At 50.7% G+C, this 27,615-nt stretch overlaps 1 protein-coding gene across 5 annotated transcripts in view; it reads left to right on the top strand.

Moving 5' to 3' along the window:
• NAV2 (neuron navigator 2) overlaps positions 1-27,615 on the top strand; it is a 413,588-nt gene that overhangs the window by 139,079 nt on the left and 246,894 nt on the right. For all 5 annotated transcript variants that reach the window (XM_045290963.1, XM_045290962.1, XM_045290966.1 and 2 more), the window contains exon 3: positions 8,087-8,139. In XM_045290963.1, the coding sequence (XP_045146898.1) occupies positions 8,087-8,139 (53 nt within the window). The remainder of the gene's footprint in view (positions 1-8,086; positions 8,140-27,615) is intronic.

Here is a 27,615-nt window from a genome sequence, read left to right as displayed (position 1 = left end):
GCTTTGTCTTCAGCGGTTGTGTCGGGAAGGTGAGCATCATAGAATGCCAATTTAATAGAAGAAAGTATTCTTGCATTGAGGGAGTACCTGAGTGAAGGCCCAATATCCTTCCGCTACCTTAATACTAAACCTATAAATTTTCTTCAGACTTCTTCATAGTAAACCCTCATCATCTGTGTCCTGTAAGAAAATCTATTGAAATCACCCTGTCGGAATTCCACTCCCCCCCCCATTTTCCCCCACCCTCAAAATATTGCCAATAACCTTGTGAGCTGACCTCTCCGCCTTGAATGAACCTAGCCCAGCAGATCTCTCAGAATCACCCATGGTTCTGCTTGGACCTTGTTTAAAACAAGAGGCACCCTAATGGGATCAGTGTCTTCCTCCTGGGAAAACTTGTCTGCAGCTATCCACGGAGTGCAGAGGGAAGGGTGGACATGATTTGCTTGGAATAAGCCCATGCATGCATAGATTGGTACCAAGGAGCAATACATTTTGATCTCCCCTTTCCCATCTGCTCACTGCGTGCAACAAATGCATTTGCACGCAGGTAGATTTTTCCCAGAATTGGGAGTCCTGGTGGCTTCATCTCCTGCCAGACAGAATTACAGTGGTGACTGGTTCTTTGCTTAGTGAGCTTCTGCTCATTCTGGAAGTTTCTCTCCCATGCCTTTTGTAGGGGTTCCCCTCTCCCCCAGGGAGACTAGAGGGCCCCTCTCTATCATTTCACGAGCTACTCTATTGCCAGTTGGTCTTCTCCAGCCGGCGTCTGAATTGCCTACAATCCCGGGCTCACGGTTTAGCCTGGGGCCTGGCACGCAGGGATGTGCAGGGAAAGTCCTGAAAAGGATTAGGGTCAAGTGTTTCATTTCACTGCAGCCCGTGCTGCTGAGAGCTTGGATTGGATTGTTTCCTGCAGGTGGCCTGGATGTTTCCTCTCCTGGGCAGTTAGCAGTCCTCCAAACATTCCTCTAAACACGCCTCCACCCCTTCCTCTCCAGGACTCACTGCCTATCTCAACTGTCAGTCTTTGAAGGGGCCTCTACCATCCCACTTGATGGGAAGACTTTCTTCCACGAAAAGCAGTCAATGTGCTCCACCAGTCAGGGCTTCCCAAAGTGGGACCGCTGCCGGCCTGGTGGGACTGCTGGTGGGACCGCTGGTGGGACCACTGCTGGCCTGATGAGGGCATGTGCTGCAAAAGCAGATACCTACACTTTAACCTGGATTATGAGCTACAGTACAAACTACTGTAAATGCCACAGATGGCGTGGAGTAATTTGTCTTCTCTGAAGAGGAGGTGGTAGGCCAAATAAGTTTGGGAACCCATGCATCTCCACCTTATCCATCCTGTGGCCGCAGCAGCTTGCTCCCTCTCTGGGTGGCCCAACGCATCACCACTCCACCCCCAGGGCTCCTCTGAGGAGACTGGGACGTAACCAGTTGGTTGGATGCTCTATAAAGAGCTGTCCTGTATTCTTCCAAAATGCCAGTGTTGGGAAAGACAAAGAAACACGGAGACGCTGTCCCAAAATAAAAGAGACTGCGTGCCCCTGGGCTGGACCCTCTACTGAAGAATGAAACCTTACAAAAGACATTGGAATCTGTTGACAAAATTGGTCTGTTGGGATTGTATCCGAGTTAACCTTCTTAAATCTGAGAACTGCAGCGTGAAAGACGTGTCCTCTGTTCTTAGGGAGTGCACACTGATTATAAGTGATACAGAGTTCCTGGGTGAGGCACATGGTGGGATGCTTGGCCACTCACTGAAAGATTGGAGGTTTGAGTCAGCTCCTAGTCACCTAGGAAGAAAGGCTACTTCTGCAAAGCAGACCATACAGGGTGCAGTTCTTCTTTGTACATGAGGGGTCACCATGAACTGCAGTCAGCTCAATGGCTGCCGGTTTCCATGGGGGGTGAAGGGGCACCTCTCCATAGCCTACTCTGAAATGTTTCAGGACAGGATTGTGTGTCTAGATCCCCAAAGAGTACAAAACACGAGACTGGGAATGGACAAAAGGTACTCACTCGGACATGAGGATTCTTGTTATTCTTCCCGAAACTTTTCTGTAAGTTTGAGATTATTCCAAAATAAAGAGGGGAAAAGAAACACACCTGAACACAGGTGCATCAGCAACTCTCAGATGGCAAGGCTGTCCCTTCTTGGTCCTCGGTTTCCTGGCTTGGGAGCAGTGTGGTCAGGGAGCAGGGCTGTGTCACCTGTCCTGTCCTGTGCAGGAGTCAGGGGTAGCAATGGTGAACATCTGGAGAAGGCTCCTTGAGGAATTTACCTTGGAACCCAGACCTCAAACTTGAGCAGCAGTTAACTCAGTGAAGCAGACAGGAGTCAGCATGGCTTTCTTGGGGGAGGCAGCAGTGGTTCTCAACCTGTGGGTCAGGACCCCTTTGGGGGTCCAACAACTCTTTCACAGGGGTTGCCCAAGTCACAACAGTAGCAAAATTACAGTTATGAAGTAGCAACAAAAATAATTTTATGGTTGGGGGGGTCACCACACGTGAGGTACTGTATTAAAGGGTCGCGGCATTAGGAGGGTTGAGAACCACTGCTATAGAAGGACCGGGGTCAACAGCAAAAGAAGGCCAGACCCGGAGGTACAGGGTCACGAGTTTCAGGCTTTCTCCGGGAACACAGGCCAGCTGATACAGCGCTGGTTTGCAGGCCAGGGCATGACATCATCAGATGTGTGACTTCAAGGAAAGTCTGAAATGCTTTCCAGACTCAAGTCGCCATCACCACATGCGTCGCTGGAGCTGGCCTCCCAGAGTGCAGAGTTGCTTGGGGGCCACCCTTTGCCATCCTTGCCTCCTTCCCACTAGACAGAAAATGGACCTCTTCCCACTGCGTGCCGGTGCCCTTTGTTTGGTGGCCGAGGGTTAGGCCTTGGTGTTTAATCTTTTGTTGGTAAAGTTATCTTCTGGACTCGTGAGCTGCCTGCCATTGCTGTGCCGTCTCTGGGTTATGGAAGTCCAGGACAAGCAGCATGAATATATATGTGTATGTGGAGCACTCCCTCCTTCTGTTTACATAGCTCTCACGCAGGGAGGATACCAGGAGAGGGAAAAGAAGAGAGAAGGGAGAAAGAGGGGGCAAGGAAAGCCAAGCGAGGAACCCAGACAGGCCAGAACAAGAGGATGGGAGAGAAGAGGAGAGGAAAAGGTTCCCTAGTGCAGAGAAAGGGAGCTGAGGCAGCCTATGGCTGCGCCTGCGCAGACAACTGCCAGCGTGTGAAGTGACGGGGTCTGCAGAGGCCGGGAGCCCTTCCGAAGAGCTCATTGCAAAAGTCATGAGCCTGATGCCACTGTTTGCATTTTAAAAAGGCCCTTGGTGCCCTTCAATCACCAACTTGTCGAATAGGTCCCCTCCAGTTAGAATGTCTCATGCTCTCTGGGATACATAAATTATGATCGGCACCTAGTGATGCACAGATTTTAATCAAAGCGGAAGACCTTGGAGACAAATGCCTTTTCTTTAACTATTTGCTTTTGGGATTCAGCCAGCATGCACCCCCATCCTCCAGAACACACATACACTCTCTAAGGCATGGGTTCTCAACCTTCCTAATGCTGTGACCCTTTGATACAGTTCCTCATGTTGTGGTGACCCGCCCCCCCCAACCATGAAATTATTTTTGTTGCTACTTCATCACTATAATTTTGCTACTGTTATGAATCGTGTGACCCCTGGGAGGGGGTCATTGGACCCCCAAAGGGGTCGCAACCCACAGGTTGAGAACCATTGCTCTAAGGCACTACATTTAGCTCTCCAGACCAATTCTTTTTTCGTCAGCAGAATCTGACCTGCAGCAGCATCAAGACAACCATAGCTTGGGAAGCCAAGTAAAGGAAGTCAACTCCTCCACTCACTGTCACCTGGTCGATTCCAACAGGGTAGACTGCCCTGTGGGTGTCTGAGACTGCAGCTCTTCATGGGAGTAGAGAGCTTTGCCTTTCTCTCCTGGAGTGGCTGGTGGTGTTGAACTGCTCGCTGTGAGGTTAGCAGTGTCACACTAACCACTACAGTACCGGGGAGGAGTATTTAAATGGCACGGATTCAGCACTGGTTCTGAGTTTGGGCCCAGTGATTTGATGGATCTCTCCTCATGGGTGTACCTGTTAGACTCTAACAGTTCGAGCCACATACATAGGCTCCACCCCCCTGACCTTGGACGAGGTGAAATGGTTGCATTGGGCTTCTAGGAGCTGTGACATGTGAAGGCAAGCATTTCCTGGCAGTGGTTTGGGTAACTGCTCATGAAAAGATCTCGTTGCCATCAGAGGAGCAATTAGGCCACGTCTTCTGCTTCCATTTATCCAGATGACAGATAGAGAATCTTTAAAATTTCCCAGGTGACTTCTTAAGAACGCAGTTATCCACCCTTCGCTGTAATGAGGACTCATGACCAGCTGCTGAGCTGGCTATTGATCAGAATCCATTGACTTACGGCTTTGACTGTCAGGACTATCCAATTGGAAATTGATATCCAAAACCGTGTGCTCTCCAAGATCAACCCTCAAAATCCAAGGTCAACGTTCGTGCCTGCCATCATTCCCTGGCTGCGGAGGAGCGCCATTCTTCAAGGGCCTTTGCAGTAGACACGTCTAGATTTGCGAGCGAAAGACCAAACAAACAAGCCAGCTGCCACAGAGTCAGTTCCAACACAGAGGGACCCATAGGGCAGGGTAGAACTCCCTCGGATTTCCTAGGCTGACCATTTTTATAGGAGCTGCTGGCAGATCAAGCTCCTGATCTTGTGGTGAGCAGACTAACAGGCAGCCGCGATGCCACCAAGGGTCTTTAAGAGAAGGACCAGCGGCTCAGACAGACGGTCAAGTTTCCTTCATTGAATGCTTAGATCGATACCCCTCAGAATCCTTCTGCCTCAGGAAGTGGAAAAATGGATGAAAAGATGCTGACCGTTTTCCACAAACTTTTTAAAGTTCCCTCGTCTTTCTTGGTGTGAGTATTGGCCTGACCTCTGACTGTAGAGAACAGAGCAGACAAGCAGTCCTGTTTTTGTGGGGTTTACGCACCAGGAGCATTCTGTTCTGGCTCATTGTACAAGGGGCTTCATGATGCTCATGGGGAAAAGTCCTTTATCTTTCTATCCCGTTTTCCAGACTTTGGGAAGCCTTTTTGTATTTTCTGACGAGCTTAGGAATACATATCCCTGGGATATCCCATGTATTGAGCGCCTCTGATGTGCATTTTAAAGGCTTCAAAATACCTTGGTCGTTTAGTGGCAGCATTCTTGTCTTCCATCCAGGAGACCCAGGTTCAATTCCCAGTCAGTCTGCCTGTGAGGCGAGGCTTACCTGTTGCTATGATACTGAACATTAGCAGAGCTTCCAGACTCAGATAGACCAGCAGGGAAGGGCCTGGTGATTTACTTCTGAAAATCAGTCATTGAAACCCCTGCAGATCACAATGGTCTGATCCCATTGGGCATGAGGTTTTCATGAGTTGTGGTCAATCCAATGGCAGTTAACAATAGCAATCGGTATCCTGGGGCTGGAGGGCTGAGGGGGACAGGTGAAACCATTTGAAAATACCTATCCCAGTGTTCTTGTCGTAGCAGACAATTTAATTTTTCACAGGTGGGCCTTAAGCCTGATTCGATTAGACTGAGCATTCACTAACCCAGCTGTCTCAAGGTGATTGTATTTTAAAACAATTGCCTGCTACAAGCTTGATTTCTTTTCATTTTTCTTTTCAGGTAGAAATGCTGTAGAAAGGTAAATTAATAAATCCTGCTAAGTTAGTGGTGTGCTGCATTTAGGTTCCAGGAATTTCCAAATCCTAGAGGCTGGGGATACTTTGATTCATTTAATGTTATCAGAGAGTTTTTAATATCTTTTCCCTTTATGGAACTTCCAGGCGTCAAATTCATTAAAAGCTGGAGATACACACACACACACACACACACACACACACACACACACACACACACGAATATACATACATACATGGAACTCAATTCACAAGCACTTTCTGAGCCCTAACAAGACACGTAGGAAAAGGAAACCTACTTGTCTGCAAGCGTCTCACAGCACAGTTTGGAGAGAAGAAGAGCGTTCGTAGCAGACAGTGTAAGTGCAAACAGAGGTGGCCCAGGATGTTGTGAGAGCAGGGGCCTGAGAGCCTTATCTTTCTGGGGGGTGGGCCGTTGGAGGGCATTTATAACGAGTCCACAGAGGAGACAATCCTTAGTGTTGTGCTTGAGGAACCTGGAATAATTTTAGGGCTTGACCTACTTAAAGACTAGTGTATATGAAAAAAATGTTTAAATCCTGTTAGCCTGCTAGGTTTCACATTGGGCTGCTAACCACAAGATGATCAGTTCGAGCCCATCAGCGGCTCTTTGGGAGAAAAATGAGGCTCTGTGCCCTCAAAGATTTATGGCCTCAGAAACTGTATATGGGTTACATATATGAGTCAGAATTGATTGGATGGCAGTGGATGGGTAGGAAGACATAAAAATTAAAATCATATCTTGCATGTTTGATAAGCCTGTACATCATAGGATTGATGATTACGCGAAAACTCCCAAGCACATTCTACCAAGTCCATTCTGACTCCTGGTAACCCCGCCTGGGGTTTCCACAGCAGTAAATCTTAGTCGGAGCACACAGCCTCATCTTTCTCCCACAGAGTGGCTGGGGGGTTTGAACCTGGGCCTGGCAGGTAGCAGACGAATGCATCTCTGACAGTACTGTAACAATAACTAGGGAATCCCTGAACAGTGGAAACAGAGTGCTTAGCTGCTGCTAATCAAAAGGTTGGATGTTTAAGTCTTCCCAAAGTAAGGTGACCAGATGTCCGCGGCGTTTTTAAAAAATCCCGATTTTTGGAAAGAATGCACGACAAGCTAGGGTTTTCGGCTGCCATGTGGCTATTTCGCCAGGATATGAGTTTTATCAATGGTGTCATGCTTTACCAATGTTAAAATCTGGTCACCTTATCCTAAAGACTCCTTTGAAAAAAGGCCTGGTGATTCACGCCTGAAAATCAGCCATTGAAACCCCTCCCCTGGAGCATAGTTCTACTCTGCCACACCTGGAGTTGACTGCAGTAACCAGTGCTTACCATTTAAGGAACACTTAAACTGTCTGCTGAGCGTCTCCCCAGCACCAGGCCCTCTGATTCTTACAGCTCTTTCTATGAAATAGGTAGAGTTAGCCCCATTTTATAGATGAGTAGACTGACACAGAGAGGTGCCATTACATGCCCACGATCACACGGCCCGACGCTGCATGAGGCGGGGATCCACACATGGCTGCCTCTGTCTCCACACCACACACCCTGCCTTTGTGGGGCATTCTCAAACCCAGCCTCTCCTGGGTGTCCTGGCTGTGTTTTGCCAGGGGCTCTCCCACCATCCTGAGAAAGTATGTTCCCCAGGGGAAGCGGGGCCTCTCCTCCCTGCCACCGGCCTGAATCTCCAGCTAATTCCATGTAAGCTCCTCTGTCACTCCTGTAAGTGACCAGGTGCTATTTATGAGTTCAAGTGCATGGGCTCCAGGTCTCATTTGCACCGACTCCGTGGCCTTTGGACGAGCCGTTTCTAAGGCTTCCCCTTCTGCTGCCACGCTTGGGAAGAGTGTCCGGACAAACGAGCAATATTGTTTAGCATTTCTGGCTCAAGATGGCATGGGAGGCTATCTCGTGGCTTTGGCCCGCTCTCCACTCTGAGCCATTGTATCTCTTGTGGGGAGGTTGCATTTTGGATCTACCTTTCTAAGAGCTGAACGCCAAGTCATTGTTCCCGAGATTCCCCAGGCTCTGAAGCTCTCCCCGATGGCCCCTCACTCCAAAACTGCTGTCAGTGCAGTTGTCCCTGTTTTAGAGATGACGGCCTTGGCCCAGCTGTCCCCGGAGGATGGCCGTTGTGATGAGTAAGGCCTGAAGCTTGCAAGAATGTGCTTCAGAGTTCCACATGCCTGCCACGGTTGGACTCTCCCCAGGAGGGACTTTCGGACATGAGTGCCCTCCAGAGTTCTGGAGGTCCTGATTCCAAGTGTGTCCCTGGTGGTGATTGCTTTGTCTGACTTGCGTTTCCTTTTTCAGCAAACGAGAAGATTGAAGACATCAATGGCTGTCCCAAGAACAGATCGCAAATGGTGAGTGTTGCACAGGGAACGCGGGAGTGTGGCCAGACCGCTCTCTGAAGGGCATTGACCGTTTGGCAACCGTTCACACCCAAAGCTTGGCTCCAGGGGATTACATGACCAACCAACCTCCATCTCCAAGTAGCCGCGGCCCCCTGACATTTGTTGGTATTTATTTGGGGGCAGGGGGTAGGGGTGGGGAATGCCCTTGATTTTTTTTTTTCCCCTTGATTTTTACGTAAACCTGTGAGACAGCCAAAAAGAAATGTCCTTACTCTTAGAAAACAGATGGTGCAAAACTGTGCAGACAGACACAGGTTTAGGACTTGGACGGTTCTGGTTCATCTGACTCCTCCAAGACCCGAAACTGTCCCTTGTGTCTGGGTGGTGCTGAGACTCGGATGAAGTGATGGCATTTACTCCCTGGACGTTAGAGCGACAGGAAATCAGGAGCTGGCTAGTCAAATGCTGACTTTGTCAGCAACACCTTGACAAAGGGTCTGCTGTCTGCTGCGATGCATTTTTCATTTTTAAGCTCTGGTTTTTAAAGCTCTGTGAAAAAAATACACATAGAAATGGGTGGTTTTAATCTAGTCTGTTCTTGTTTCGTGCCCTGCATGTAATCTCTGAATGAAAGTTCATGATCAATGTTGAGCTCAGAAAACGTTGAGTGATACTGCCCTCCACACTTGGTTTTTCATTCAAAACACTTTGTACGAGTGAGTCAGGGCATGAGGCATGTGTCCTGGGGGCATCTTGTTCAGACGGTCCTGATACCTGTTTAAAATATGAAGGGGCAACATAAGGGCCCCTTTTCTTTTTTAAAAAATTATTTTATTGGGGGCTCTTACAGCTCTTATCACAATCCATACATCTATCCATTGTGTCAAGCACATTTGTACATATGTTGCCATCACCATTTTCAAAACATTTTCTTTCTACTTGAGCCCTTGGTACAAGCTCATCCCCCATTCCCCATCCCCACCCACTCCCACCCTTCCACTCCCGCCCTCTTGAACCCATGGTAATTTATAAATTTGTTTTTTCCCCTGGGGCTCCTTTTCTTACTAGACATTAATTTGCTTCCAGAAGTTTTTTAAAAAAAAGAAAAAGGTGGGTCACGAGGTGGGAGAGGGAAAAAAGAAGAGCTGATAGCAAGGGCTCAAATAGAAAGTAAATGTTTAGAAAGTAATGATGGAAATATATATATATATATATATATGCTTGATACAATTGATGTATGAATTGTTATAAGAGCTGTAAGAGTCCCTAATAAAATGATCTTTTAATTAAAAGAAAAAAGAAAAAGGTATATACTTTTCTAATAAAAAAATGTTTAATTAAAAGAAAGAAAAAGGGACATAGATTGTCTCTCTAAGGCCCCAGCCCTCCTTGATTAGATACAGTGTGATACCTCACATCCTAGAACACTGTACCGTGATTGGCAGGCTGCGGACTTAACTGTGTCTCATTTTTGGAGTTGCTTCTCCTCAGGAGTGGACAGGTTGGAGCCTTTTCAGTAGCATTTTTGTTCTGGGTTGCTTTTTTGGTTTTGTTTTTCACACACAAACCCATTTTATTCCCCAGAGGGAGGGAAGGAGGGAGGATGATGTCGGGCCGTGGACGGACAGTCGCTTTCCAGGTGACCTGCCGACCGGAGCACACTGCTTTTGTTGGTTTGTTCCCCTGGGCGGTTGCTTCTTCCTCTTGGGTCCTGAGAACAACATCTCCTTCGCTCCTTGTTGGAAAGTCCCCGGGCTGACCTCTCCTGGCTGCCCTGGCTTTCAGATGAGGCTGGCTGCTATTTTTACTAGCGCTCCTGCAGCTGTCCAGTGTGCTACTAATTGAGAAGAACCGGACGATCCAAGACTTCGTTTGGAGGCAAACACGTTACCTGTGTCGTCAGAGCTTCCCGTGAAAGCGATGTATCAGAATGCACGGAGGCACTTGTCTCGAGCAGACGTCTGAATGGGTCGGACCCGGTTCTCCCTTTGTGGCTTCTGTACCGTCTGTTGGGGGTGTTACTTGTTGCTACAGTCTGTTTCAAAGCATATAAAGTGATGTCACCGTGGATTCTTTTGTGCAAAGTTAGTTCCATATGCACATTCGTTCCTTGTAAATACTATCATTGCATCCAAGCCAGGTTGTGGTTTCCCCATCACCCTTTTAGCTGTAGGAGTATTGTTTGTTTTTCAACTGGTGGGGGGGATTCTTTTTAAATCCAGAAATATAAATCCCTATAATTGTCGGTGGTAATTAGCTCCAGTGTAGAGGTGGACACAGGCTTGTGGTAAATGTAGCAGAGTTCAACACGCCACAGAGGAGTCCAGAACAAGCGTCCTGAGAACGTCCACCATGGTCAGGTTCTGTAGGAAATGAGCGAGATGCTGAAAAGGACAGTAGAATCCTTGCCCCTTCTCCTAAGTCACAAAGCAAGCAAAGGCTCCTGAAGGCAGAGCCCACCACAGCCATAGAGCCGTGTGGACAGTGCTCTCGCCAGAAGGACATGTGTGGGGGGACGTGTGCACGTGCCTGTGAGTGTATTCAGAGGGAAAGCATTTCTGCTCAGGGGACGTGTAACTTGGGGGATACAGCGCAGCTGTGTCTAGAGTTCTAGAACGTTGACCTCCAAATGAGGCTTGACAAAGGGCATCCAGTGACAGAGATGTAGTGGTGGTTGGGTGGGGGCTGGAGGGGTTTCTAAATAGTGCCTGTTTGGAGAGGAGACCATTTGGAAAGGCACACGGAGAGCATCACACAGAAGGAAGACGGTGCCCACAATGAAATGAGGACTTGGGAGCTGCCTTGGATTGCACGGGGAATTCTGATGCCCTGAACATCTCCACAGCCCTCCCTTGGGATGTGGGCACAGCAAGCACTCATTTTCAGAGCTTTTACCAGTGGAGGCAAAGAAAAGCCATTTCCTGTCAGAACAGGAGTGCGGGGGGGGCTGCTATAGGTACCCAGGGACGAGTTCATTTCACCGGCTAATCCTCAGGTGGCCAGGGAAGCATTGTGGAGTCACCATAAGGAGCCAACTTGGCAGGAAATGCAAATCTTCCCCACACCCCTTCATACCCGCCTTCTCCCTCCTAACTGTGCACACAGGCAAGAGAGCTGGGGCCTCCTCTCCCTGCCCCTGCGATCTCCACTCCCTGCACTGCAGACTCTGTTGCAGACCCCACTCTCTCCCCAGAGAATGGGCAAGCCAACCCAGACCCTGGCGGAGTGTGTGCGGAGCGCTCGAGGCAGCGGAGCAGCAGCGCTATGGCCATGGCCTTGCGTGCCTTCAGCCAGTCCCTCAGCAAACATTCACCGAGTGCTTGTTCATGCCAGGCCCTGGGCTAGGCCAAGTGGTAAACAAATGGGCAAGACATCAGAGCACAGCCAGAGCAATAAAACATTGAAACCGCTATGCCAGACGTCTTGGCAGGGCACACTGTTGGCCAGTCTCCTCCCAGGGCAAGAGGAGGCTTAAGAATAACTTCAGAGGGCGAGTCTTGAAAGGCAAGCGAGCTTGTTGTCTCAAGGGGACGGTGCGTGGAAGAAACTCCAAGCTGAGACAACCTAGGCTGCAGACTCCATGTCCCTGGGGAGGGCGTGGATGCTGTGGAAGAAGGCTTTGTAAGCATGGACTCACTGACCCTGTGGAATTACCACGAGTGAAGTCTGGTGAGGCTCTTTTGCCCTGTAAGCAGTGTCCTGGCTTGGCCCCAGGGTGCCCTGGGATGAGCCAGCCATCATAAGAAATCCCAGACTCTGGCAGACTTGATAGCCTTCGAGGTCTGTTACGACCTGGGACAAGTCTCTGCATTCTGTGTCATCCCCCTCCCGCTCAGGTGCTCCATCTTGGGAACGACCCCCTGCAGGCTCCAGAACAAAATTTCGTAGAGAAAAGTACCCTTCATCGTCTACTCCTGTAGCTGGAAGGCCAATCTTTCAGCGCAGGAAGCTGAGGCACCGGGTGGTGGAGAGCTTTGCCCAGGGACAGCCAAGCCAGGAGCCAGGCCTTTCTATCAGCCCCATTGGCGGTGGCTCCCAGCTCCTAGCTTTTGGGCTTTGTCCAATGGGACTGACCAGTCGTGATGTCCCTCTCCTGGAGCAAGCCTGACCGCAGCTCGCCTCCACTGCCTGTTTCAGTCCGACCTCGAAGCCTTCGGGACTAAGTTCTAGAAGCAGCACCCCCACCCCTCTGACTCTCTCCCCCCCCTCCAAATCTGTCCCCTTGTCCCTCAAATTTGCGTGTGTGCGTCAGAGCTGGTTAAACTGTTTTGTCTCTCTGGCGTTGCCGTGACAACCGAGGGGCATCTTTTTAACTTTCAAGTCGTGTGTTTGGAAGGAAGAGCATGGCTCGGCACTCAGCCAGTGGGGGCTGGGCAGCCTGCTGCTCTGCCCTTGAACTCCCTGTGCTCTGAGGGCTAGGGCTAACTTTGGAGCCTGGGAATGGCCAACCCGGAGGGGTGGGTTTCTGTATTCGTCACTGTTATTGCAAGCGGCTGGGCTCCCTCTCTGTGGTTGACTGGAAGAACTGCATAGTCAGCAAGACTGCTTGCCCTTCCAGCACCAGGCCCAGGACCCTTCCTGCTCTCGCTGATCGCAGGCTTGGGGGCAGCTGACGGCCTCCCAGCGCTACCCCTTGCCTCCTCTGGGAGGCCCGATGCTTCCCTGGTCCATCCTTCTGAGCAGCAGGCCGGGTTTGAACTCTTTCTCTGCTCTTTCGTGGCCGTGAATGAATGTCTGCACCGTTTGAAGCGTGGATGCCCAGCTGGGTTAGGCCAGCCAGCCTCCTGTCCGCTCTGACCCATGACAACCGGGTGTGTCGAGTAGAACTTTGCACCTAGGATTTTCAGTGTCTGTGTTTCCCCACCCAGAATAACTCGTCAGGCCTTTCTTCCAAGGTGCCCCTGGGTGACCTTGAACTACCAACCTTTTGACTTAAAGCCAGGGAATCCTAGTCCAGAAAGAGAGCTTGATAATAAAGCGTAGGTCATAAGGTTATTAGTGAGGACTCGTGGGGCACACTACGGATGTTGAATGTTCTTGGGCAGTACTGATGGTTAATGCTTTTGGCTACTGACCGGAAGGTTGGATGTTTGAGTCCAACCAAAGACACCTTGGAAGAAAGCCTGACCATGAGTCACTGAAAACCCTCTGGATGCCGTTCCACTTGGACACACAGATGGAGTGGCCAGGAGTCCGAATCAGCCTGACAGCATGAGAATGAGGAGGGCCTTCGTGGAGATGGCTACAACAACAGGCTCAGACGTCAGGACCATTGTGAGGATGGCGCAGGACCAGGCGGTGTTTTGCTAACCAACTCCTAACAACAATGAGGAGGAGGAGGATGACTTAGTGTCGTGGTGACTTGGGGAGCACCAAAGCCGTGGGAGATAGACAAAAACTGCCCACCTGGACTCCCAAAATTGCACACCCAGCAGGGTTTCCTGTGCAGCCCTAGTAGATCCCGGATCCCGGAGGCTGACCCAGGTGCCCCAAAGACCGCACAGGCTCAGGATCAGAGCCCCTCCCTCTCAGGAGCCCATACACCTCTGCTCCAAGCCTGCCTTCCCAGGGTCCCTTTCAGCGGGCAGTGCCAGCAGCTGTGCTCCCCAGACAGCAGGGTGTGCACACAGACATGCACACAGACAGATGACAGAGCAGTGGTTTGCATACTTTAGCCCATCGGTAGGACCCCCCTTTTTCTAATCAAGCCGTCCACGGAGGCCCCCAGGGGTATGGGGGCAACACTGAATTGCTGATGTAGGTAAGAGTGGGTGGCCAGACCAGGGCCACCTCGGCTCTTCTCTCACCTCCCCAACTCTACCTGGAAGCTGCTAGCTCATCCCCCCAGCAGAAACTCTGCCCCAGGAAATACACAGGGTGGTGAAGGCCAAGCAGGAAGCCAGTGACACCTGCCCGTGACCTTCCTGTAGGTCTTTCACCTCTGGTCATGAGTGTGACCTCTGAAGACGCAGGCCCCTCTGAGGACCTCTCACTGCCGTTGAGTCAGTGCTGTTGCATGGTCACCCCTGTGGGTTTCTGAGACTGTAACTGTTTAAGGGAGTAGAAAGCCCAGTGTCTCCCGCAGAGCTGCTGGTGGTTTCAAACTGGTAACCACGTGGATCACAGCCCAGCACGTAACCACTGCACCACCAGGGTTCCCTTCTTTGAGGACCAGTTTTATAAGAAATAAGTAAATCTAGCAACCTTCTGTCCTGCGGACAGAGAAGGACTACTCATGTGGGTTTCCCAGGTTGCACATCTTCATGGGAGCAGCACAGTGGGGCTTTCTAATCCGTGAAGAGTTAGTCTCAGAAACTCACGGGCAGTGTTACCCTGTCCTGCAGGGTCACCAGGATTCGGCATCTACTAGATGGCAATGAGTTTGCTTTGTTGTCTCTCTGTTTCATGTGCAGACAGTGTTCTGGGAGCTTTGCATTGTTAGCATTGGTTACTTACACTTCACAACTGTCCTACCAGGCGGCAGCTGTGCTTGCCTGTATTTCACACCTGGGGGCTAAGGCTTCTCAGGACGACTTTTCTGCTCCTAGCTGTGGGCTTAAAAGGAGCACGGTTGGATTCAAGCCTGAGTCTGTTAGCTTCAAAACCTCTGGAAATTAGCTCTGTGATATTTGCCGTTAAGTTGCCCCTGACACGTGATGACCCCATGTGTGGCAGAAGAGCCCCGGGTCCCATGGGGTGTCTGTGGCTAATGTTCCCTGTGTGAATTCACTAGCCTCTTTTTCCAAAGTGCTTCTGGGTGGACTCCACCGCCCATCTCTCTGTTAGCGGCTGTGTCCAATAGGGTCACACCACCTGCAGAGGTGGCGAAGAAGAGGTTCAGTGAAATCCGTCTCTGCCTCACCAACCCCCCTTCTGCTTGTTTCCCGTTGGTAAAGTCAGCAGAACCAGCCTGGCTTAACTGGGGGCGAGTGAGAGAGAGGGGTGCGAGTATTTCTGGAAAGGGCCCGAGTTGGCTTGTGGAACTCCAGAAATGGACAGGTGGCAGCCGCCTGGGATGGTCCCACAGAGCCTTGGCACCAGGTACCCCTGACTTCTGTTCTCAAATCCGATGTTCCTGGGTCACTGTGAGGCTACGTGCAAAGGCTACGTGCTCAGGTTTCGGAGCCCAGAGACTTTGAGCCCCACCAAGAGCAGCCAGGAAGCTGGCCACATGCCTCAGGGAGTGTCTGAGATGCTTGGGCAGCTGAATGGCCTCCTCACGGGGCCTATTTTTACATAGCCCTGAAAGTACACATCACACACGTATTATAGAACCACGAAGGAATGTAGACATGCCTATGGGCCACATGTAGAAGGAGGGCAGGGCCAGGGGCAGGAGGGAGTAGCCACGTCTGCCCACCCAGGGGTGCACAGCCCACCACCCTGCTAATTTCCTGGCCATAATTGTCTTTCCCAAAGCGGGGCAGCCGCCTCCCAAAGCAGCACAACCTTGCCGATCGAGACCTTCCTTTTCGCTCCCTGAGACTGACATTAGGCTTCTGACCCCAAAACCTTAAGGCCAATATGTGCTGTGTCACCCCACCCTGAGGTGAGTGGCCTGCAGCGGTCTAGGGGTAGAACTCTCCTTTTCCATGTGGGAGATCCTGCTTTTGACTCACAGCTAACACACTGCAGGCCCAGCCACCTCCCACCTGCTCAAGAACACCTGCGTGTTATCATAATGATACGCGCGCAGGTTTCAGCAGAGCTTCCTGACCAAGACAGACAAGGGAGAAAATCAGACACCCGCAACCCCATGCATCACAGTGTCCCTAGGGTGGCGCGTCTCCGGGTGGCCTTTCGTTCAGTTGTGTGTGTGGTTGGCAGAGACAGGGGCAACTTAGCAGCACCTCTCGGGGGTATGGCGCTTTGCTCTGGCAGCAGTAGCTGATACACCCAGGGATGCAAGGAAAATAACTCTTGCTGAACCAGACAGTAAAGCCATTCGGGGTCTTGTTAGCTGAGGTTTGTTTTGTGAGTTGGGGCCCTTTGGGCTTCTGAGCTTCCCGGAAGGTGCTCTCTTGTTAGAACATTTCCGAATGGAGTTTCCCACACGTGTATGCCCAGAGAAGGTTACTGTAGGGAACCGAGGGGAGGACAGACTCCCTGCACCTCCCCATCCCACCCCAGCCACCTCCCCGCCAGTTGGCATACAGCACTGCAGCCCTGCTGTGGGCTGCTGGAGCTACTGCGCTGCCACGGGAAGGGCAGGCGCCATTACATCTAGTAATTAAGAGACAGGGTGGGGCAGATAGACCTTGCAGATAGAAACTAATGAGTAGGTCGTGTGCTCTCCAAAGGAATGTCTATTTGTCCTGCAATTAACATACCATGTATGCAAATTTTATGAGACCTATCATTCTATATGCTCTTTCACAACATGAAAGCTTTGACTGCATGTGTGTTTTCCATCTCTTTCCACTTCATAAAAAGCTCCATAGTCCCAACACCTGGCATAGAGCTAGGCCCATTGGAAGCACTCAGCTAATGTTTCTCAGATGAAAGAGCTGAGCCGCAAATGGTCCAACTTCCCAGCGGCAGGGATGGGGGGATGAGGTTACATATCACACTTTAAGTGCAACGTATTATGGACTCTGATGCTGTGAAGACAATCGAGTCGGCCCAGGCAGGAAGGGCTCTCCAATCCAACCTCTCTCCTTGCCATGTTTTCCTTAGGAAGGGCTCGGCGAGGCACAGGCTGCTTTCAGGACGAAGGCCGGGAGTGTGGGTTTGGCACAGCCCCTCCAGCTGTGTCTCTCCAGCTGTCGCATGCGTGAGAATCACCTGGGAAGCTTGCAGAGTTAAGGAATGGCTGGCCCCTGCCCCTGGAGTTTCAGATGCAGTAAAATCAGAGAGGAGTTGGGAGAGTTTGCATTTTCAGCGAGCTCTCCAAGAAGATGTTGAGGTGGCTGGTCTCGGGAGCGTGCTTGGCTTGTGCATCCTCTCGTGCTTGGCTTGTGCATCCTCTCTTGCTTGGCTTGTGCATCCTCTCGTGCTGGGCTTGTGCATCCTCTCGTGCTTGGCTTGTGCATCCTCTCGGGATGCAGGGCCCCGGTTGGGGTGTGCCTATGTCAATGTACCGTTAGACACACCATTAGTTTAGGACGTTGTATAAACGTTTTTAATTAATGGTGCTTCAAAGGGGCTTATTGGAGTTTGACCAAATATTTGGAGTGATCTGAGCAGTGGGTTTGTTGGAAGGTTAGCATGCTTCAGGAATCTCCTTGTCTGAGAACCTTCCTACATTCTAAATTGATACTGTCTACAGTGGTGCATCACAGCGGCAGCAATGGTGAGGATGGAGCAGGACCAGGCAGTGTTTCGCTCTGTTGTGCTTCGGTCGCTCTGAGTCGGAACCAGCAGCAACAGTTGTCTCGGTAGCTTCATGGGCTGCTGGGGAAAGAAAGCTCAGGTGGAAGTCTTCCCTATCTCTCCTGGCTTACCCACCTTTGTGACCCCTTTGTGTCCACCACTGAAGCTAGGGGCAGTGATCCTTTATCACATTGCACCCCTTCCAGGGTGACAGTTACATCTGTCCATCTGCATACAGCACCAGGCACCCGAGAGAAGCTCTGTGAGTGTGTAGTGAACATATCCCATTCTGGGATTGAGGGTTTGTGCGTGGCAGAATGATGCTCAGCCAGCGGAACTCACTTCGCAAATGTGCGGGGCTGAGGGCTGTTGTGGAGGAAGCACTGTAGCACTTCGTGATTCGGCCCAGAAGTTGGATAGCGATTTATAACCATGTAGATTGTGGTTTATATAAACGCCATTCGGGCCTCCTGCTTGGATCCACCTCCCTGTGTTTGTAAGAAGCTTCCAGGGCATTCTTATGGTTCAGCCAGCATCAAAGGGGTGTGGGGGCTTTTTGTGGGGGTGGAGGGGTTGTGTGTTTGTGTGTGTGTGTGATTCGTTTTGCTTTCATTGTCTGTGAAACGGAGTTTGGAAGGGATTCCTGCTCGCACTTTGCTAAGGCACAGTTGGTCAGCGGCCCTGAATGCTGAGAAGCGGTCTGGAGAAGAATGCAATGTACACACCTAAGCAAAGGATTGCCAAGAAGCAAGGTTCCAGTCCCGAGAGACCTTTTAAAACAAAGACAATTAACTAAATAGATGCCAACCACCAAGTAGAAATCATCTATTTCACCAAAATGGATCTTCCAGCTTTTCTTGGAAAATCTAGGAACACTTGGATGGCATTCCACAGGTTGAATTAAGCTAAAACTGGGTACCATGTGGGCTACATTGATGTCACCATTTCTTGTCTTATCCTCATCCTCTTGATGTAGTGGGTTCCATGCTGGGCTGCTTCGTGCAAGGTCAAAAATTCTCCCAGTTCTCAGGAGAAAGTTGGAACTACTCCTATAAAGATTTACAGTCTCAGAACGCCAACGAGGCCGTTCTACTCAGTCCTACAGGGTCACTGTGAGTTGGAATCAACTCTGGAGCCATGAGTTTGTTTCAGGTGGCACTGTGGGATACCTGTTGGGCTGCTAACCTTAGGTTAGTGGTTCAAACCCACTGACTGCTCCTCAGGAGAAAAATAAGGCTCTCTCCTCTCATAAAGACTGATGGTTTCAGAAGGGCCATATAAGGTCGTTAAGAGTCAGAATTAGTTTGATAGTGGTGGGTTGGGTGTAGTTTTCTGTTTACCTATTTATATTACCTGCCTGTTGTCCCCTGTACCCATATAACATCTTATTTTTTTTAATCATTTTATTGGGGCCTCTTACAGCTCTTACAACAATCAATACATCAGTTGTATCAAGCACATTTGTACATATGTTGCCATCATCCTTTTCAAAACATTTTCTTTCTACTTGGGCCCTTGGTATCAGTTCCTCATTTTTTCTCCTCCCTCCCCAACCCTTCTACCCTCATGAACCCTTGATAAATTATAAATTATTATTTTCATATCTTACACCATCCGCTGTCTCCCTTCACCCATATTTCTGTTCTTCATCACTCTGGGGTGAGGTGTTTATACTTTGATCATTGCAATCGGTTCCCCTGTTCTCCCCACACCTTTCCCCTACCCTCATGGTATCGCTCCTCCCATTACTGTTCCTGAGGGGTTTATCTGCCCTGGATTCTGTGTGTAGAGAGCTCTTATTTGTACCAGTGCACATGCTCTGGTCTATCCAGATTTGTAAGGTAGAACTGGGGTCATGATAGTGGGGGGAGGAAGCATTGAAGAACTAGAAGAATGTTGTGTGTTTCATCGGTGCTATACTATACCCTGGCTGGCTCGTCCTTTCCTTATGACCCCTCAGTAAAGGGATGTCCAATTGTCCACAGATGGGCATTGGATCTCCACTCTGGCCCCCTGCGTTTGCATTGATATGATTATTTGTTTTGGGTCTTCTGATACCTGATATTTGATCCTGTCGACATCTCATGATCACACAGGCTGGTGTGCTTCTTCCACATAGGCTTCTTCACTTTGTTGTTTTCCAGCTAGATGGCCGCTGGTTTATCTTCAAGACTTTAAGCCCCTAGATGCTATATGTTTTGATAACCAGGCACCATCAGCTTTCTTATGCACCACATTTCCTTATGCACCCATTTTGTCTTTCTTCAGTGATTGTGTTGGGAAGGTGAGCATCACAGAATGCCAGGTTGTTAAATAAAATGTTCTTGCTTCAGGGAGTACTTGAGTAGAAGCCCAATGTTTGCTACCTTAATACTTAACATATAAATATATGTATAGAGACCTATATCCCTATCATTATATATAAGTATATTTACATATGTTCCAACTCTGCCAATCAGGAAGGTACTTAGACACACAGTGTCTCCAATCCCCGTCTGAAAAATGGAGGTGGTGTCACTTGCCTGGTCCACGCCATTTAACTTCATGACGGACAGTGGTCTGTAACTTAGGTGCGGCTCTCTAACCAGCCTTCACACATCAACTGGAAAGCGCTGTGATGGGGCAGACTCGAGAAATTTTCTACAGAGGGGGAAAAAAATAGTTGACTCTTCGTTAGCCAAAACTGTTTGTGTAAGACCTTAGGACTTCCCACGGGGCTGTTCGAGGAGCAAGCCTTCGGACCGCGTGCTCAGATGTTGGCAGGGTCAAAACAAATTCTCACAACGAGCTCGTGTTTTATCATTGAGCAAATTGCTGAGTGTTCCACAAGTCCGGAATTGCTTTCCACTTTCGGGGAAATGCCACTGGTGCCCGAAGTCCTGCCCTTTTTGGAATTGCATGAAGGTTGAAACTTTTTAAAAGCTCCTGACCTTGGAAAGTTCCAGACCTTTGATGTCTGTCAACCCATCTAATCCTTTCAGTAACACTGTGACATGGATCTCGGTATTCCCCTGCTCCCAAGGATGGACCTGAAGCTTGAAGAGGTTAGCATTGTCTTCCAGGGTCTGTGGATGGTGTCCAGGTCTATAGGAGTCCGAATCCAGGTGTGGATGGGTCCAAGGGCCATGGCCTTTCTACTGATAAATGTCACGTCACTTAAAAATTATGGTGGCTAGAAATTTCCCTGGGAGAGGTAACAGGGGAAGCCAGTAGAAACCACTTGTGCCTGGGTGACAGGTAGTTTCCCAGCATCTTACAAGAGAGGGGCTCTGGAGGGACCATGTGATGTCAGGTGATGGAAAGGACACAGCATCCTGGAAAGTGGGGCTTGAAAGGAAGGGTCTGGAGGAGGAAGTGGCAGGCAGCCAAGATAAAACAGTCTAGGCTTCTGTTTTGTCCGGGACCAATCCCAGACACAGCTCTGGGACAGTAATGGCTCTAGAACTAAACCCAGGGACATTTGTGTTTAAAGCTACACCCTAATAACAACACCTACTCGTTGCTGAAACTTACTAGATTCCCAGTGTTCGGTTCAATACCACTCTCCTATGATGCCAGCAGGCATCTCCAGTTTACAGATCAGGCCTCTGAGGCACTGAGCTGAAAGTCCTATTTAGTGCGTGGCAGAGTCGGGAGCTGAACTCAGATTAGACCCCTACGCCTGCCTGTGTCCTCTAGATAGCCCTCATCACACCCCTTCTGCCTTTGTGTCTAGTCCCCACCACCCAGAGCCTGGACTTGAAACAGCCCTTACTGGGCATGCTAGAAAATGAGGGAGCGGGTGGCAGGTCTGGGTCGACGTCTCACGTTCCATGTGGGAGCCTGGGGTCCCGTTTCTAGACAGTGCACCTCATGTCGTGGGTAGCCACAGCCCATCTGCCAGTGGAGGCCTGAGGGTGGTTATAATGTCAAGCAGGTTTCAGTGGACCTGCCCGGCTAAGGTAGACTAGACAGGAATGCCTGGTGATCTACGTCTGAAAAACCAGCTCATGAAACCCCTACAGAACAGCGTCGCTGATCCTCAAGCACACACAGACGACCGGGCAGCGTTGTTCTGTTCCTCTTTACATGGGGTCGCCATGAGTGGAGGGGTGACTCAATGATGGCGGACGCCAGGAAGGCGGGAAACGTTATGCTGAAGTTCTTGCAGGAAAATGGCATCGTTCACTTGGAAGTGGGCTGCTGATAGAATGTACACAAAGACTTTCTTGGCATTTCTGATGGTCCTACTCACAAGGAGACTCCCCTTCACTGGGTGTGGGCATCCAGTTGTCCCTCTCTACAGGGGCATGCTTGGCATTGGCTGAAAAGCGGAGGGCCAGATAGAAGGGTGGACCTTGAGTACTTCTCCACCGAGGGGAATGTGGAGCACCAGTTTCTGGGTGCTATGAGTAGTTAACGTGCTCAGCTACTAACTAAAACAATGCAAGTGTAAGTTCATGCAAACATAGGTGCCTTAGAAGAAAGGTGGTAGGGTATTTACTGGCTGGTTCTCGAAAGTAGATGGCCTTTTCCCCATCGTAGTCTGATAGCTCCGCTGAGGCTCGTTCAATGGCACAGCAGTATGTGAGCCCCCACGGATGTGGCTGAGCTCGGGGTCCACTTGGCTGATCATCCAAAGGGATGGTGAGAGTTGGAGAATTGTGCCACTCACCCATCAGTGCCTCTAGTCACATGCTTGCTGGTACATGGTTTATTTAATGCCAGTCTGCCTCCCTTAGCCTGCAGGCTCCACAAAGCCACGTGTCACATCTGCCCACACCCAGCACCAGCTCATGACTGTGAGTGGAGGAATGATTACCAGCTCTGCGGGCAAGTGGCAAGATCATTACAAAGACTGCTTCTTCCTCCTAGGGGAAGGTGGTTCCTGTTGATGCGTGAGTTTCAGGACGATCTTCTGCTGTGCTTCTAAAGCCACCCCGACTTCTCCTCAAGTTCTCATTGAGACATGTCTGGGGTCCAGGCTACCCCATCACCTAGGCTTATGTCCCTGCAGTGAGACGGATGATGATGAGTAGGCTTGGTGACAACCTGATGCAGGGCTTGGTACTGAGCAAGGGCCTTGGCTTGCAGGTATTCAGGTGTCGCCCCCAGGAAACCTCTTTGACCCCAGGCCTGCTGTGCGAAGGGTCAGAAGAGAGCTGGAGGCGCCTGTGGCCGGGCTGCCTTTCATGCACCAAGCCGGGCCTCCCGGTTTCTTCCTCCCAGGATGGAGATCCCCAAGGGGCCTGGTGAGAAACTAACTCTTTAGGACAGTGTCCCTCCATTTGCTGGCTGTGCCTGGAACCCCATCTTCCCGGGGGGCTGCAGCAGCACCCATGGAGACCGTCTGCATTTGCATCCAGCCTCTCCATGCACTTTGCACTCAGCTACCCTGGTATTCAGAGGGAAAGGCTGCCATGACAACTGCCACAACAGATGGTATTTGATCAGTCTCTAAGCTACCAGGAGACACAGCGTGTTCCTGAAGTTTGCATATTTCATGGTATCAGGAGGCCCCATCCATCCTGGCTCATGGCTGAAATGCCAGGGTTTCCATTTGCTTTCCTGCCTCCTCCCCTTTCCCTTCCCAGTTGTTGGGCACTCGTTTTACCTTTCCCAGGGCTGCTTGCTTGCTCTGTCTGCCTGGGAGGTGGGGATGAAGTCCTGGATAAGGAATGGGGGGCAGAGGCTGCACCACACAGACCCTGAGGAAGCTGCCTTGCAAGTGGGACATTCTGGCTGTAGGGTAACACTCAACTTTGGGACGGAGATTCCGAATGTGGGACGGAGATTCCCACGGTGGGATGGAGATTCCGGCTGTGCCTGGAAGGGCTTCCTTGCAGCTTCTGTAAGATGTTCATGGGCCGCACAGAGTAGTGGCCACATTGAGCCCTGAAGGGAGGGGCACTTGGAGAAGAAATGCACTCTGATTTGGGTCGGTCTCTTTTCCTGCCCACGACCCTTCTGTGCACCCCCCTCCGGCCTCCCCAAGGAATGCTACAGACGCCAGCAACTTGCGTTTGTGTGATAACAGCCACCATAGCCTCCTCACCCAGGGCCTCTCCCCAGCCCCGCCCCTTGAGCAGCAACGGGAATGTCAGACTTTGCAGAGACTTTTCAGCTAATTTTGGAAAGTAGTTTATATTGGCTGCTACGTGTTAATGAACAACTCTGGTCATATTTACATACTTTGCTGGTTAAGCATCTTTTCCATCTCTCTGCCTCCCAGCTTTATCGGGATCCTCCCCCCTCACTGCATGTCTGGCTCCCACATGCCCGAGAGCCCCCCACAGCCCCCTTTAAAGTGCTGTCTTTAGCCCTGAGACGTGCTGCAGGCGCAGGTGGGAGCTGGCTTCAGCAGTGCCTGTGGATGGGTAGTTTACCTGCACGGTGCCGTGGAAGAAAATCTGGAGGTGACTTTTCATCAGAAGAGAGCCCGGATCAAAGCAATCGTTTCCCCTTCTGATCTCGCTCCAAGTGGCACGGGGAGGTTGGAATCCACATCTGACCCCACTCTGCTTCTCAGCCTCGCTCCCTTCCTGGGGTGCAGATGAAAAGATTGTGGGTCTCTGCCTCCTTGTCGGGGGTGATGTTAACCTTCATGGAACGTTATTAAAGAGGGATTGGAGAAGGAAGGAAGGTTGCTTAAGCTCCTGTGAGCCCAGCATTCAGGCCTAAGGGGAAAGATTCAAGGAGCTTGGTGGGCTCATGCATAGGCTTTTCGTTGGTGATGCACGTGCTTTTGTATGTTTTAATCATCTGGTAGGCCGGCCAGGAGAGAAGCCCCTGTGGTGTAGTGGGTTACTCGTTGGCTTGCTAACTGCAGGGTCAGCAGCTCAAAACCACCAGGAGATACTCCAGAGAAAGACGAGGCTTTCTACTCCCATCAAAAGTTTGTCTCTGAGAATCTCACAGCGGCAGTTCTCCTCTGCCCAGTAGGGTCACGATGAGTCGGAATCGATGGGCTTGAGTTTAGTTTGAGCAGTGTGTGCAAGGAGGCGATGTAGACTTTGCCTCCCATAGCCCATCTCCTCTTTAGGGGAAATCACCCATGGAGCCCTTCAGCTTCCGTTTATTTACCTAAGGAAGGGCCATCCCAACACGTCCCTTGGTTATTTCCTTCAGTTCTTCCTGAAATGAACAGGGGTGTGTGTAGCAAGCAGTTCGCTATTGCCCCCCACCCCCCAGGAGCGCCATGTAAATGTGAGTTCCTGTGACCGGGAAAGGGGACTCCTGGGTCCCAGCCCAGCTCTGCCCTTGGCCTGTGTAAGCTCGCTGAAGAGAGGCTGACCCCTTCGCTCACTTTCTCCATCAGGCATCACGTGCCCAAAGCAAGTCTGCCGAAGCAGTTGAGCACAGTGCCTGGCCCAGAGCCTGCCTCCTGGCAGTTAGGTGGATGAGTTAAGAGTCCTCACCCTCAGTGCCCTCAAGTCCATTGCCAAGAGTCATAGACTCAGGTTCTTCAACCTCGGCCCCTGACATCTCGGATGGGATCATTCTTGCGTTGGTGGCTGTCCTTTATGTGGCAGGGTGGTGGGTCGCGTCCCAGCCTCAAACGCACTGCATGTCATGAACGGCGGGCGCCCCTCCCCCTCCTGGACTGTAACATCCCCACCACGTTGCCAGATGCTTTCAAATGCCCCGAGGGGGCAACGTTGCTCCCCCAATCCCCCACAGTGAATAAATGCTGATCAGAATGATGGCGTTCTGTGGAAGAATGATAGGACTTTAGCCATTTTTTTACCACCGTGGGAGGACATATTCCGAGTAACTCATTTATAATTACCCATCCCTTTGGTGGAATTTTAACGTTAAAAGAAAGCAGTGGACAGCTGAGTTGGAAGGCGTCAAAGCTAGTCTCCCAAGAAGATGGACGTACGACGTGAGTGATGTTTCTTGTGCGCATTGAACGCTCCACAAACGGGACAAGCCAATGCAGCCCTTGCTCCTTGAAAAGGAGGTTCTGTGGAAAGATGGTATGACAACAGAGCAACGTTTTTAAAATATGTTGATGGGTGTCTCTTTAGTTAGTTTCCATTGTGACACTGATACACTGTCACTGAAAGAAATCAACATACGCATCTTCACCATCTCTAAGGATCAACACCAAGGAGATGACTTTTGCCTTTGTGTGAATAGACCTAGGGCGGTGAGGGATCAGGCTCTCGTTTTCCACGAAGCATTGCAGTGGAGGTGGGACTCATCAGCCACGTGCACAATCGTCTGTGGAGGAAGATCTACATCCGACTCCTGGCAGCGCCCTGTGGGTCAACAGTAGAACTGTGCTCCCTACGATTTTCAGTGGCTGCTTGTCTCCGAAGGAGATTCTGCCAGGCCTCCTTTTGAAGTGCCTCTGGGTGGACTTAAACTCCCAACCTTTCCCTGAGTAGCTGAGCTCTCGAACCCTCTCCAGCACCCAGGGCTAGGACTATCGTACTGGACAGGAGGTGGAAGAAGAGTCTTGTAATGTCATCTGTAGTCGTGCCTCTTGGAGGGCGAGGGGAGCCATGTATCTGTCACTGTCCACAGCAGAAATAAGGGGTGCTAGCTAACATTTTCATCAACGCAGGAGTTCATCCAGCTGGGAAAGAGCATTCAGAGAGAGTGTTCACTCTGTGCACGAGTGGAAGCAGACTGCTCCAAAACCGCTTCAACAGAGCGCCCCACGCATCTTCTTCTTCCCCTGCCTGCCCTCCTGAGAGCATCCGTCCTCCTGGTCATCCCCATCAGGCATCCTGTGTCTGCACCGGGGCGGGAGTGCGGGGAGGTGGAACTTTCCCTTCTGTGTAGGGAGTGGTTTTCTGCCGAGTGATAGGCATTACCCAGAGCACCAGCATGTATTTGGTTAGCCGGAAATTGCATTCTGCTAGTTTTCCTAGAAAGGAGAAAACATCTTTCTGGTCAGGACCCTTGACGGTGAGCTGGAGATTGAGAAAGAGTGGGAACAATCCCAATTCAGGACGGAGGAGATGCCTACGAAACCTGTACAGTGTGATTCAGCTGTGCCATTGTTTAATTTAAAGCCCTTGGAAGAGGCAGAGGCTAGGTTGGGAGAAAAATGTTAGGCACTGCTCGAAGAGCCAAAATGTCACTTTGGGAGATGAAGGCGCGCCTGATCCAAGTCATGGTATTTCCAATGGTTTCACGTGCATGTGGAAGGAAGGGAGATTGCACAGGAACGGATGTGTTTGAGTCCTGGTGCTGGTGAGGAGTGCTGAGCGTTCCGCGGACTGCCTGAAGAACAAACACGTCTCATCTGTCCAGGAAGAAGTACACCAGCATGTGCCACAGAAGCAGGGATGGTGAGACTTCGGCTCCTGTACTTTGGAGTTGTGTCAGGATGGACCAGTCCCTGGGAAAGGACCCCCTGCTTGGTAAAGCAAAGAGGAAGCCCCTCGGCGAGATGGACTGCCACAGAGGTGACCCCAGTGGGCTCGCGCTTATTGATTGTGAAGGTGGTGCAGGATTGGGCAGTGTTTCCTTCTGCTGTGCACGGAGTTTGCTATGCGCCTGCACAGACTCAAAGGCTCTACACACAACGAGGACGCACGGCCTCAGTAGGAGGCTGGACAGAAGCTCCTAACAGGCTCCTCTGGAGCCAGACTGTGCTCAGATTGGAGCGTGGTGACGCCATGCGTGTCAGTAGAACTGCTCCGTCGTAAGTTTTCAGAAGTAGGCATCCAGGCCTTTCTTCCAAGGTTACCCGAGTTGGCCTCAATCCACCAACCTTTCAGTTAGCAGCCAACCATATCAACCACCTGCCATGCCCTTCAAATGTAGTGGCTTTGCCCTCTGCGTCTGAAGAAGCATCAGTCAGCAAACTGCTTGGAGGTGGGGGAGAATGGCCACATGCACGGTCACTGATGAGTTAAAGTAGAGCCCTTGGACCCACTCATGATGGGAAGCCATGGGTGGGGGTGGTTTGTGGAGGGGCATGGGGTCTCCGTGGTGAACTGGACGTTGGAGGAAGTTCAAAGATCCCCTGAGCCAAGTCAAAAGTGGTTTTTGTTCACCTGTGGTCACTACAGACATTGATAAAAACTCTCAAACTCACTGCCATCGGGTCGAATCTGACGTAGAGCGACCTGAAAGGATGGGGTGGGACTGCCCTTGTGAGTTTCTGAGGCTGTAACTCTGTAGGAGCTGGTGGTTTCGAACTGCCGGCCCTGTGCACTTGGCAGCCCGGCACAT

The sequence above is a fragment of the Echinops telfairi genome, unplaced genomic scaffold (assembly GCF_000313985.2).
Source record: "Echinops telfairi isolate 266 unplaced genomic scaffold, ASM31398v2 ScPeMD7_60;HRSCAF=208, whole genome shotgun sequence".
Lineage (NCBI taxonomy): Eukaryota > Metazoa > Chordata > Mammalia > Afrosoricida > Tenrecidae > Echinops > Echinops telfairi.
Note: the sequence above shows the minus strand (reverse complement) of the source record. Positions and strands in the feature narration are given on the sequence as shown.